At 47.1% G+C, this 11,969-nt stretch overlaps 1 protein-coding gene across 1 annotated transcript in view; it reads right to left on the bottom strand.

Moving 5' to 3' along the window:
* Positions 1 to 1,244: 1,244 nt before the first annotated feature.
* Positions 1,245 to 11,969, bottom strand: part of SLC13A4 (solute carrier family 13 member 4) — a 42,454-nt gene continuing 31,729 nt past the window's right edge. The window contains exons 9-16 of the mRNA XM_027538905.1: positions 10,796 to 10,915; positions 9,442 to 9,543; positions 9,006 to 9,107; positions 8,221 to 8,318; positions 7,897 to 8,021; positions 4,450 to 4,611; positions 3,056 to 3,193; positions 1,245 to 2,442 (exon numbers count right to left, since the gene is read on the bottom strand). Of these exons, the coding sequence (XP_027394706.1) occupies positions 2,305 to 2,442; positions 3,056 to 3,193; positions 4,450 to 4,611; positions 7,897 to 8,021; positions 8,221 to 8,318; positions 9,006 to 9,107; positions 9,442 to 9,543; positions 10,796 to 10,915 (985 nt within the window). The 3' untranslated portion in view covers positions 1,245 to 2,304. The remainder of the gene's footprint in view (positions 2,443 to 3,055; positions 3,194 to 4,449; positions 4,612 to 7,896; positions 8,022 to 8,220; positions 8,319 to 9,005; positions 9,108 to 9,441; positions 9,544 to 10,795; positions 10,916 to 11,969) is intronic.

The following is an 11,969-nucleotide window of genomic DNA, read 5'->3' as shown; positions in this document are numbered from 1 at the left end:
TAGGTCCTGTCCAGCAGCAGAGCGATTCTAGAAGACAAGGAGTTGTGAGTCACAGCTGATGCTCGTTAGTCACATCTGGAATGAGCAGGCTGCTTTGGACTGAATCTATGGTCTGGGGACAGAACAGTGCTGTTCGGTCTGCTGACCAGACCAAAATAAACACCCTTTCTGAACTGACTGCTCGAGAGTGTTAGCCGCCTGATGGACGTGGCAGCAGCTTCATGGAGCTGCTCTGCTCTCTGTTTCAGAACGAGTCAGGGTCTCAAATAGCTCAATAGGGGCCAATCATTCTAAGTCAACTGAATTTTTTTTTTTTAATTTATTTTTGGCTGCACTGGGTCTTCGTTGCTGCGTGTGCGCTTTCTCTCTAGTTGCTGTGTGAGAGCTGCTCGTTGCAGTGGCTTCTCTTGTTACGGAGCATGGGCCTAGGACTTGTGGACCTAGTTGCCCTGTAGGATGGGGAATCTTCCCAGACCAGGGATTGAATCGGTGTCTCCTGAATTGGCAGGCGGATTCTTAGCCACTGGACCACCAAGAAAGTCTGAAGTCAACTTAATTCTCTGCCACCTTTTCTTTCTTCTTTTGCTTGTTTATACTCCCAGCATCTTATTGATTATCTGTGCATTGCCTTGTTGTCTGACTTAAAGGTTTGGTGTCTTAAATTCTGTAATAGGTCAGACACTTTGACCATTTGGCTACCCTGACAACAGGAGTGACATCCTGACTCAGAAGTATTTCAAAGCAACATGACCGGTAGCAATGCTGTTTCCTCAGACCAGCCATAGTGTGCCTAACATTGGTATTTCATTTGGGCTCATCCACTTTCGTAAGTGGCCACATAATTTGGCCTACGCTAACAGGAAGCAGCAGTAATATTCCTGGTTAAACCTGGTGCAGGTTTTTGATTGGCACAAAAGAAACTTTGTAACTCACAGACATATGATAAACTAAGAGAGTTACTAATGACAGCAAGTGCAGTTTCCCGACAGTGATTTACTTTACTGGTAAATCATTGTTGGGAAACTGCACTTGCTGTCATTAGTAACTTAAAATCAATTCAAGCAGTGCTGTAACTATGGTTTCCTCCTTTTCCCGTAAGGTGTATTTAGCAAGTAGTTGATGGTAAAAATCTGAAATGTGTCACGCTGGAGGGATTGGGAGCAACATCCAGTCCTGTGGCAAAGACTTCTGTCATGGGAATAGGGGTGCAGTTCAGGAAGAAGGAGGAGGCCTGGACTTCAGGAGTCATTTCAAGGAAGACATTTATTGAGCAGACACGCACACAGTTCACTGTACCATATAAGTTGCTGCAGACTTTAAGAGACATAAGACATCTCCCCTCTCCTCCAGGGGCTCATCAACTTTTAGAAAGTGACGGATGTGTTTGGACCTTTCTGTGCTTGTCTTAGGGATGAACTACTCATTGCCTCCTGAAGAAAACCCATCGACATATCATTAATAGTGCTGTGGTCTTAATCACAGTTTCTGCCTCCTCAGTAAGACAGGTACGAACTATGAAGGTTTTTCCTTCCTCCCAGCGCTTAACCAGCACGGTGGTATTGATGGTTAGTGCTGAGTGGAGAGAAAGACACTGATCTCAATGTGTCTTCTTTCTGCCTCCTTTGACAGAGAACAGCACCAGCCTCATTCTGAAGGGGACACTATTTCTTTGCAGGGATTTGGTGCCAAGGTATAGAGAAGCCATTGAAGAGAGACACTTATAAGAGGAGTGATAAGAATACTGATGGCCACAAAGAGGCCTCCCTAAGAACTGCCCGTTTGTGGAGAGAACTTGGTGAGAAACACCTAAGAGAAAGGAGCCGACGTCAGGTCTCAGGTTCTGGGTGAGACTTTTCCCCTGAGGAGATGACATTGGTTTCACTCTCTGCACTTGGTAGGATGATTTGGGTTTTCTCCTTCTATTCCTAAACGGGACTGAGAGTTTAAGAATAACATCAAACCCAGGGGGACTGGCCAGTTTGTGAGGCTTAGCCTCTGAGGGGCAATGAAGACAGACTTTTGTCTCTTGCTGGCTTTCAGAAAGAGCTGGTTGGGGAGACAAGCTACAAGGGAGGGAGAAGGGTTTTAGGTTTCCTTGCGCTGCAGCGCTGAGGAAGGAGGGCAGAGCGGAAGACAGTGACGTCTGGGCCTGTGCGTTGTGCTTGGAGGCTCTCTGCACCTCACTGGAGGTGGAAGACGGAGGAATCTTCTGAGGGGGTCCTGTGCTGGTGGTCCTCTCAGCCTGTTGGTCAGACTCTGCTGGGTGCTGGTCGCTCCTGGGGTTGGGCCGTTCACCCACAGGGGTCAGGCCTGATCAGTGATATTACTGACCTTGGCCCAGGCAGGAAACGTGTTGAGGTCGAAGAGGCTTATTCCCCATGTATTGATGGCCACCATCACTGTCACCAGGCCAATGACATTGACCCCCAGACCAGCTTTCACCTGCAGGGCACAAGCAGCAGGCTGAGGGGTGGAGGGTGGCCCCACACTAAAACCAGCCGCAAAGTGTCCCCTCCAAGCCGTGTTTTGTGAGCCTCGCTGAAAACTGAGAAATGAGCTATGGGTGCTTCATTTTACAGTTGTTGCTTTGGGGGTATCTTGCTTGGGGAGAGGGTTGGACAGGGAGGAGAATCTTGTTCTTACAAAGTATCTTTCACCCTCAGTTCATGAAGTGTCTCACACTTAACCTTTTATGAATAAGCCAGCAACTCTGGGCCAAATCCCCACAGTTCAGTGCAGGAACTGAGCAAAGACTAAAACAAGCTCTCGGCTTCCAGAGTGGGTCACACCCCGGGTCGGTCCCAGCCTTTTCTGTCTACGTTCCCACTCTTTTCCCAGATTAGGGCTCGGGAGAGCACATGATTGCTATTCTTGGTGCTTGTGGACCAAAGGAAAACCTTTCACCAGAACCATTCTTTCTGCCACCCTGGGGCTGAGCTAACACAGATCAGGGGTACTGCCTATAAAATAATAAACTTTAGAAAGCTATATAGGGCCAGTCATCCCTGTCTTCATGGCAGGTGGGCCTAGTGGGAAGAGGCCACCCACGACTCACCATATCTTTAATCTGGCAGTGCCCATAGCTGAAGACGATGGCATTGGGGGGATTGCCCACTGGCAGCATCACTGCAAAGGAGATGCACATGGTGACCGGGATCAGGGTGTAGAGTGGATTTATTTGCAGAGTTTCAGACTAGGAAAAGAGAATTCACAGAACCATTAGCATGGAGGTTAGACTTGCATTTGCCATGCTTACCATCACGAGTGTGCCTAAATGATGGTTGGGTGTCAGCTGCCCTTGATTGGATACCATGTGCAACGGACAGTTAAACCATGCCCTCAAAAGCACGTAGTCCCGGGCTCCTTGGATGGGTCCCTACTGCTCACTCCCCATGGAAACATGGACTCCAAGTTGCCTCCCTACTAGAAGGGATGTTTCATTTCTTGGTGCTGGTCTAAGGGAGTAGTTTTAAATTTTGATGCTTCAGCTGAGAAATTCTTGCAACACAAATCTCATGAATAAGTTGCATTGATGGAGGTAGACATCTCTCGCTCTTGGCGTGCAGAACTACATTTTTTTTCCCCCAAGGTACAATAACTGCCTTATGTGGGACTTGAACCTGTGGGAACCTGTGGTCTTACCCTCAATGGTACCACGTTTTAAGTGCATTCCTGCACTCACACAGGCAGGCTGAGGAGAGGGAGAAGTTGGAGGGAGCAGTGAGCAGAGAGTGGCTGAGTGGGAGGAGTTTGGGGCTGATAGAGTAGGAAGATATTATCTTGTTGGTGATGAGGAAGAGCCTTCACCTTACAGGTTCCGCCTCACAGAATGGGATGGAGGCAGCATTGTGTTTGGTGGATCACCTCTGGGGCTGCTTAGCCAGGCTGAGATCTGCCAGTGGCTCCACCCCCACCATCCGACTGCGCAAACACCTACTCCATTAATCACAAATTGTTCTGAGACCCAGGAATGAGGCTGGCATTGCTCATAATTCTCAGAATCTCCTGGACAGAGAAGCTGGGTGGAGGCAGTGATGACAGAGCTGTGGTTTTGGTCTCTGCAGCTGAGAGTACTTCTGGGAACATTTTGTCTCCATTTTCTGTAGCTATTTCTCCCACCCTCCTGTTAGGTCTCATCCCTGGAGAAGGGAAAGGCTACTCACTCCAGTATTCTGGCCTGGAGAATTCCATGGATTGTATAGTCCATAGGGTCGCAAAGAATTGGACACGACTGAGTGACTCACTTCACTTCCATAGGAGAGGAAGATGGATGGGGATTGTGGGGTATTAGAATCCTAGGGTTTTACAGTTATCTTGTCCATTCTTGTTTCCATTCAGAACTTCCCCTAAACTAAGCGTAGACTTTTGGGAAAGGGTTTCTAGAGCTCTTGCTTTTATTATCTTTTTACTTATCAGTTACTGGACGTCTCAGAGCCCTGCTCTACTCACCAGACTGCACACGATGGGCAGGAAGATGGTGATGGTGGCTGGGTTGCTCACAAACTCTGTGACAATGGACACCAGGATGCATGCCAGCAGGGTGACAGCCCACGGTGGGAGGCTGCTCAGAGACAGCATCTGCTGCCCGATCCACGTGGAGAGGCCCGAGGTCTGCAGGGAGACAAGGCAGTGCAGTGAGGAGAAAGTGGCACTCAGCCTCCAGAAGGTCAGGGATGGTGGGTGCTGGACAGGACCACCAGGAGCCATCTAATTTGCCTCCCTATTTTTAGGCAGGCTGGATCCACAGGCATTCCTGTTTGTTTTTTTTTTTTTTAAATGATTAAGTCACTGCATGGCCCAGCAGATTCTTTTTTTTTTTTTTAATATTTATTTATTTAGCTGTGCTGAGTCTTAGTTGCAACATGCGGGATCTAGTTGCCTGACCAAGGATCAAACCCGAGCCCCCTGCACTGGGAGTGTGGACTCTTAGCCACTGGACCACAAGGGTCTCAGCAAATTTTTTTTTTTTTAATTGATTGCACGTTTAGTCTTAGAGCCGCCTGGTCAGTCGTTGTCACAGGGCACGGAGAGCCTCCACTTGCTGTGGTCCTTGGCGCTATGGCAACTTGGCGGGGATTGGAAACCTTGGGGGTGGTGGGCCACTCAGCTTCGCACCTGCCACTCTTTCTCCAGCTTCCAACAGTGTCATGCTGCCCGTTCACTCAACAGTGCCCTTTGCACAGGTTGCCACGTGTAATCCTTATTCCTGCTTTTGAAATCTATTTCTATTATCACCCAGGAAAGGGAACAAATTATCACCATGTTGGGATAGTAACTTTTCCTCTGGTCTTTGGGGCCTGAGTAGGCAGGGCTGGGCATTAGAAATTTTACATGAGTAATGAGGGAGAGAGGAATTACAGGTCTGTCTCCATGTTGTGGCGAAGGTGCCACCTCACTAGCCTGGAAATGGTCATTCAGCCTCAGCCTGTGTTGGGTTCAGGTCTCATCACAGCTGACATCAGGATCTACCATCTACCCATACTTCTTGTCAATATGAAATAAAGGCTTGAACCTTTTCCATTAGCAACACCTACACACATCAACTCAAATAAATGAATATTTCCATTTGGAGTAATTCATTTGGTTGGAAGATGTTCATCTGCCAGTGATGAGGGTTCTCCCCATCCCCTAAAAATGAAGGGCACAGTTGAGCTTATGTCCTTAAAAAACCCCAGGTTGCCGTATGCACTCTCCAGCTCTCCCACCCTCCCCCTTCTCCCTTCTCTAGTTGACATGCTCTGACTTTTCCTGTTCACCCTCCAGGCTGCAAATGCAATGAAGAAATGAGGACTAGGGCAAGAAACAGGGTGAGACATTCTAGGATTGCTCAAGCTGCAGGCCTTACTCGTGTTCTGCTATTAAGGACGGCCTCACTGTGTTGTCAGCAGGCCTCTCTTTCTCTTCTCCAAGTTCATCAAAAGCTTATTTCATCTCCACAGCACCTGGGCCACTTCATGGCATGCTCGTAGACAACTGCTAACCAGAGGGCTTCAGAATTCTCTCATGTAGCCATTTTTACCTTGAGCCACTTCCTTTTTTTTTTTTTTTTCTCCACTGACTGAGAGCTGTAAATACAATATGTGAGGACTACCTCAATTAATGGTGGGTGCAGTGCCTCAAACCTCTGTAATTTCTATTGCTTGTGACACATAAAACTCTGCTCACCAGACAAAGACAGAGGAGGCAGAGAAGTTAGCTGAGTGGAAGCAGTATGTTTTATAAAGAATTGGAGTATTATTTATCATGTTCTCCAATAGTACTTGTAAGTAAAGCAAAATAAGGGCATTTTTTTTTTCCAGGAGAACTAGCTTATACTATAATTTGAAATAAACTTATAAATTAGACTGTAAAGTTAGGGGAAAAAACACAATAAAAGAAACCTTTACTTTTTATTTTTTAAACCCTTGGTATGAAAACATTTTTATTGAGTTTTCCTCACTACTGTTAAGACTCTGAAATTATTTCAGATTCAGGAGGAATCACACATACTGTATCTAAATTATATTATTAAAGTAGTAGAGTGAGTAGGTTTTATAGCCATACCAACTGTACATGTACAATTTTAGTTAAAAAAAAAAAAAATGAATCTTGCCAGGCTGGGCTCAGTGGCCAAAACTAACCACTGAAATTCAACAAGGATAAACATGATATTATGAACTTGGAGTCAGAAATATTGAAAGCATATATACAGAACTGATTGAAGGGCTTGAAGCTTAATGATGGCTAACAATGAAAAGAACGAAGGGTGTTAGTTGACTGTGGTTTCAGTGTAAACATTGACATGAGTGCCAATGAAGCCTTGTAAAAGCTTCCATAAAATAAAGGATGGGACTTGAGTTATTATTAATAACTGCTCTACTCTGCAGGAGACTGACCACCCCTGGACTGTGTTTGATCAAAGGCAAAGTGTAATGAGTCCTAAGGAGAGAGACCAGTGTTGTCAGGGGACAATACCCTTATGAAGAATGGTTAAAGGAACTGGGGGAGTTTTAGTTGGAAGAAAACATGATCTAGGGGAACATAATGTGTCTTTATTATTTTAATAATTATTACTGAGGAGAGGGTTCCTGAGAAGAAAGCCAGACCAAGGAGTGGAAGACATCCAGAAGACCTGAGCTGAAAGTCAAGAGTGACTTCTCTGCTGGCTGTGCAGGGCTGTCCCTGTCAGCCAGGGTGTCCTGGAGGGAAGAAGTCTCTCCTGGGTGGGCTAGGGGACCCAGTGTCCTCCATGGCTCCTTCCAAGCGGAGGACCCAGGGACCTCATTACTGATGCAGATAGCACTGAGGCCCACACACTGGGCAGTCAAAACTGAGCCGAGTTGAGGATGGGTTAATGTTAAACACAGAGAAGACAGAGGAGCAAACAGAACCTTAACCTGATTATTAACAGTTGCTTACTTCAGGAAAGGTTTAGGAACATCAACTCTTTCCCACCAGCCCCCTTTCAAAGATCTCATCCCAAATCCTCCCACTCAGGAAATCGGGGGGCATCTACACCCACTTTAGCATACATTCTCCAAAAGGCCCCAGGACAGGCATACAGACTAACTGAGGGATCAGTCTGGGGCATCTCTGGGCCCTTACACCTCTCACCACTGTCAGATCCCCAGAAGGAGATGGCTACAAAGTCCAGGACTTCTCTTGTCTGCAGCGGTGTGGGCCCATACCCGAGGTGTGCATGCCTGTGTGCCGGGACTCTAACTCTGCTCCCAGTACTGACATTTAGACGTTCCAGGTGGGACATGATGTCCATTCCTGGCTTCCCTTCCCAGAGACTTGGATGCACCTTTTAATCTTCCCTCCCAGAACCATAAGGACTCACTAGGTAAAGCCACTGGCTTTACATACTTTACATAATGAAAAATACTTGGCCCAATAAGACGACTCAAGGGTTACCTTGCTGCCAGAAGCCAGGGCATAGCCTCCTCCCACCAGAATGACGATCTCCCAGGGCATGGTCTTCTGGAAGTCCTTCCACGTGATGATGGACTCCATGCCCAGCGAGGGCCCCCGGTCCTCCCCTAGATGACAGGGAGGCAGAGCCAGGTGAACCCTCCTGGTGTGATTCGTGGAGACAGGGGTCTCGTTGTTGAACGAGAGGATACTCTGCTACGCCGGGAGGAGTCAGAAGGGCTTTGGTAAGGCTCCTTCCAGAAATTCTGAACTTAGACCATTATTTGACTGGAGCCAGGCCCGACTCTTCCCTTGAACTCCTCTCACCATCTCTCTTTTTCCCGAAGCAAGGCTTCTTCGCTGGAATCAGGAAGAGGAGGAAGCCAAGGAAGACAGAGACCGTGGCATCGGTGCGATAGCCCTTCCTGCCAGAGACAAGCAGAGCTGAGGAGGAGAGTCAGGAGGCCCAGGGGTCACACCGGGCCCGGGACAGCCTGTCTGAACGTGGTGCCTTTCCAGGGCACCTAGTCTAGTGGGGACTTCAGCCTTCCTTCTGGCCAGCTGCTCCCATGCCATCCACTGGTGGATTTAATGTCTGGAGGCAGGGCCTGGCTAGGGTAGATGTCTTAGTGTGAATTTATGGACCTGTTGGAAGGAGTGAGCAGGAGTTATTTTAGATAGAGGAGAAGAGAAAAGGAGGCGTTCTCTTTCCTGGGAGGGTCACAAGCTGGCGCTGAGAGCTTGTGGCCTGTGGCCCTGGCCCTCGGAAATATGGGGGGCAGGACACACCTCGGCCACTGTGACCATAGCCTTTACAGGTGGTATTTTACTCTACATTTTCTCCTTTCACTCTCGAAACAAGCACTTAAGTAACAAGACCAAGGTCATGTGGATGGTAAGTGGCAGCTCCTGACCCCAACCCTGGAGGCAGACTCCAAAGTCTATTTTCTTCCAGAGACTGCACTGCAACTTCCCTAAGAAAGGGGAATTTTTAAGAGGACAGAGTGCTTCCTGGGTTCCTGACTATTCCTAAGAGTCTAGGAGAGGACCCTGGTGGGTACTGCCTGAAGAGTTCAGGTGAGGCGGTCATTCACAAAGATGGTATCATTTACTTTTCAAAGAAGGAATCCCAACCAGGAACAAAGCCAGGCTCCCGAGTAAACCACAGCACGGTCATCAGGACGAAGAAGAATCCAGTGACCATTTCCGGGTAGCTAGAAGAGAAAACAGGAAGACCTCCTCCAGGAACGGGGACTTTCCTCTTGGCCTCCTCCCTTTGCTTCGGGATGCTCTTGCGATCAGGGTTCCAGGACTGGAGACCTGAGATGCAGCTTCTGCTCAACTACTTGGAATACTGCAACGGGGAAGGGTGGCCCCTAGGGCCTGGGGGCCAGCTTGACTTTGGCATTAAATAGCACCTCTATTTGTACTTAAGGAAAACTCCCCCAGCTCAGGAGGCCACCGAGAACAAGGCTGCTGCTTTGCGCACTTTACCTGCTGTGATTTTCTCCTGGGGAAAGAGAAAAAGGGGGAAGGGCTGATTCTTACGTAATGGCTCCCAGCTTCTCATATTCCTCTTGGATCCTCTTCTCTGATAACTCCTCCCTTTTGGTCTTCTTCTTCTTACTCAGAGAGCAGGTCTCTTTAAAACTGAGAAGGGAAGAATGAGCAGAGGAATGAAGGCCACTTCTGAAAGCAAGTGGAGAGCAAGTCTAAGCAAACACTAAACTACTGGCTGGCTGTGACGGTTCTTCTGTCCCCTCATCCCACCTATCATGCGACTTCGTCTGCCAAGATAACACAGCCCCTCAGCAGCCTTCTCCCCAGCTTCCCGGTGAATCTCTGGTATATAAATGTGAAGTCATGTCTCATGGACTTGTGTGAGGGTGTTTATGTTTGGTTGTTTCTACACACTCATCTTTCCCCCGTTCCCAGTTGGGTTTTTAAATTACCTAATTAATTAGGCTGCACCGTGTGGCTTGTGGGATCCTGTTCTATTCCAAATTAGAATCGAACCTGTGCCCCCTGCATTGGAAATGCAGAGTCTTAGACACTGGACTTCCAGGAAAGTCCCTACACACTCATCCTTTACATAAGTGAGAATCATTGTGATGCAGCATATGTATGTAGACGCTTGTATATTTATTTTTTTCAAGCACACAGCGTGTGTGTGTGTATCTGTCTAGAGACAGGGTTGTTTGGGGTGAACGTGGGTATAAGTTTTCAATTAGCAATACTGGGAGCATAGAAGTATACAGTTGTCATTGATTTGACGATTGTCTTGAATTATTTTTTTAAAAAGCTCAGAGAACATTCCCTGAGCAGTGGGAAAGTTGGGTCCCCTGGACTAATAGCAAAACATCTGGTATATCTTTCCTTTATGTGTTTGAAACTGATCAAATTTGGAGCAAGCATCAGTAATGGAAAGCTGGCTAAGTAGATTAATATTAGAAATAGTATTGTAAGAGGAATGTCTAATGTTATTTTGAGTGATATAAGCATATTTCATACAACTATTAAGTATAAATCAGTCACGTCTATAAAATTAAGCCTAAGGCAACTTCTACTTGGAGTCATTTCTTTAGAAATTAGTTCAAATTATTCTCCATGAAACTACATTAACTACTCTCCGATTCAGACCTTTTATGAATCCAGCCCTTCCTCTAACCAGTCAGTTGACCTTAGGAACACTACATCACAGAGCTCATAGAGAGGTGCAAAGTCCATGTGTGTTTGGAGTCTCTAGAAAACATGATGCCTGAGTCCTCGTCTACTCCACTGCCTTCTCTTCTGGGCATCCTTGATGGTTACTTGGCAGCTCCCAGTTAGGTGTCACCCTCGGGGCTTGGGCCATGGCCCTGGAGGGATGGGAGAGCCTTACTCTCAGAGCCCCAGGACTCACTTGCAGCCCAGGAACAGCCAGTGCATCCAGAACCAGCTGACCACCAGCATAATGAGGGAGATGGGGAAGCTGAAGAGGAACCAGGTGCCAAAGTTGACCACTTCTGCAGCTGGATACTGGCTGGAAGGGAAAGAACCAGGTCAGTGGTTAGAAAAGGGTGGATTTCCATGTAGTATTTTGGGGGCTAGTAAACGAAGATCATGGCATCTGGTCCCATCACTTTATGGCAGATAGATGGGAAAACAGTGGAAACAGTGTCAGACTTTATTTTTTGGGGCTCCAAAATCACTGCAGATGGTGACTGCAGCCATGAAATTAAAAGACGCTTACTCCTTGGAAGGAAAGTTATGACCAACCTAGATAGCATATTCAAAAGCAGAGACATTACTTTGCCAACAAAGGTCTGTCTAGTCAAGGCTATGGTTTTTCCAGTGGTCATGTATGGATGTGAGAGTTGGACTGTGAAGAAGGCTGAGCACCGAAGAATTGATGCTTTTGAACTGTGGTGTTGGAGAAGACTCTTGAGAGTCCCTTGGACTGCAAGGAGATCCAACCAGTCCATTTTGAAGGAGATCAACCCTGGGATTTCTTTGGAAGGAATGATGCTAAAGCTGAAACTCCAGTTCTTTGGCCACCTCATGCGAAGAGTTGACTCATTGGAAAAGACTCTGATGCTGGGAGGGATTAGGGGCAGGAGGAGAAGGGGACGACAGAGGATGAGATGGCTGGATGGCATCACTGACTTGATGGACGTGAGTCTGAGTGAACTCCAGGAGTTTGTGATGGACAGGGAGGCCTGGCGTGCTGCGATTCATGGGGTCGCAAAGAGTCGGACACGAGTGAGCGACTGAACTGAACTGAACTGAACTGAAGCTAAATGGTCCTTAAGAAGACATACAGCAGAGTTAACAGTACAGCTAATGATAAAAGTATGGTAATATATTATCGAGAAGTCACTTGACAGTGGCAGCTGTACTGAGCCCGGCCAAGAATTATGAAATAAGCTAAAATGGCATCCAAGCCACCAAAATTGATATCATGGAAGTGTATAAACATCACACTCAGGAGACTCACTCAGATCTGTTTCTTCTTAATTTATGTAAAGATTCTGATAAATTTACCACCCAAGACATAGACTAAAGGAATAGGAATTGTCCCAGAAACTAAACCAGAA

Source organism: Bos indicus x Bos taurus, chromosome 4 (assembly GCF_003369695.1).
Source record: "Bos indicus x Bos taurus breed Angus x Brahman F1 hybrid chromosome 4, Bos_hybrid_MaternalHap_v2.0, whole genome shotgun sequence".
Classification (NCBI taxonomy): Eukaryota; Metazoa; Chordata; class Mammalia; order Artiodactyla; family Bovidae; genus Bos; species Bos indicus x Bos taurus.
This window is presented reverse-complemented; position numbering and strand designations above follow the sequence as displayed.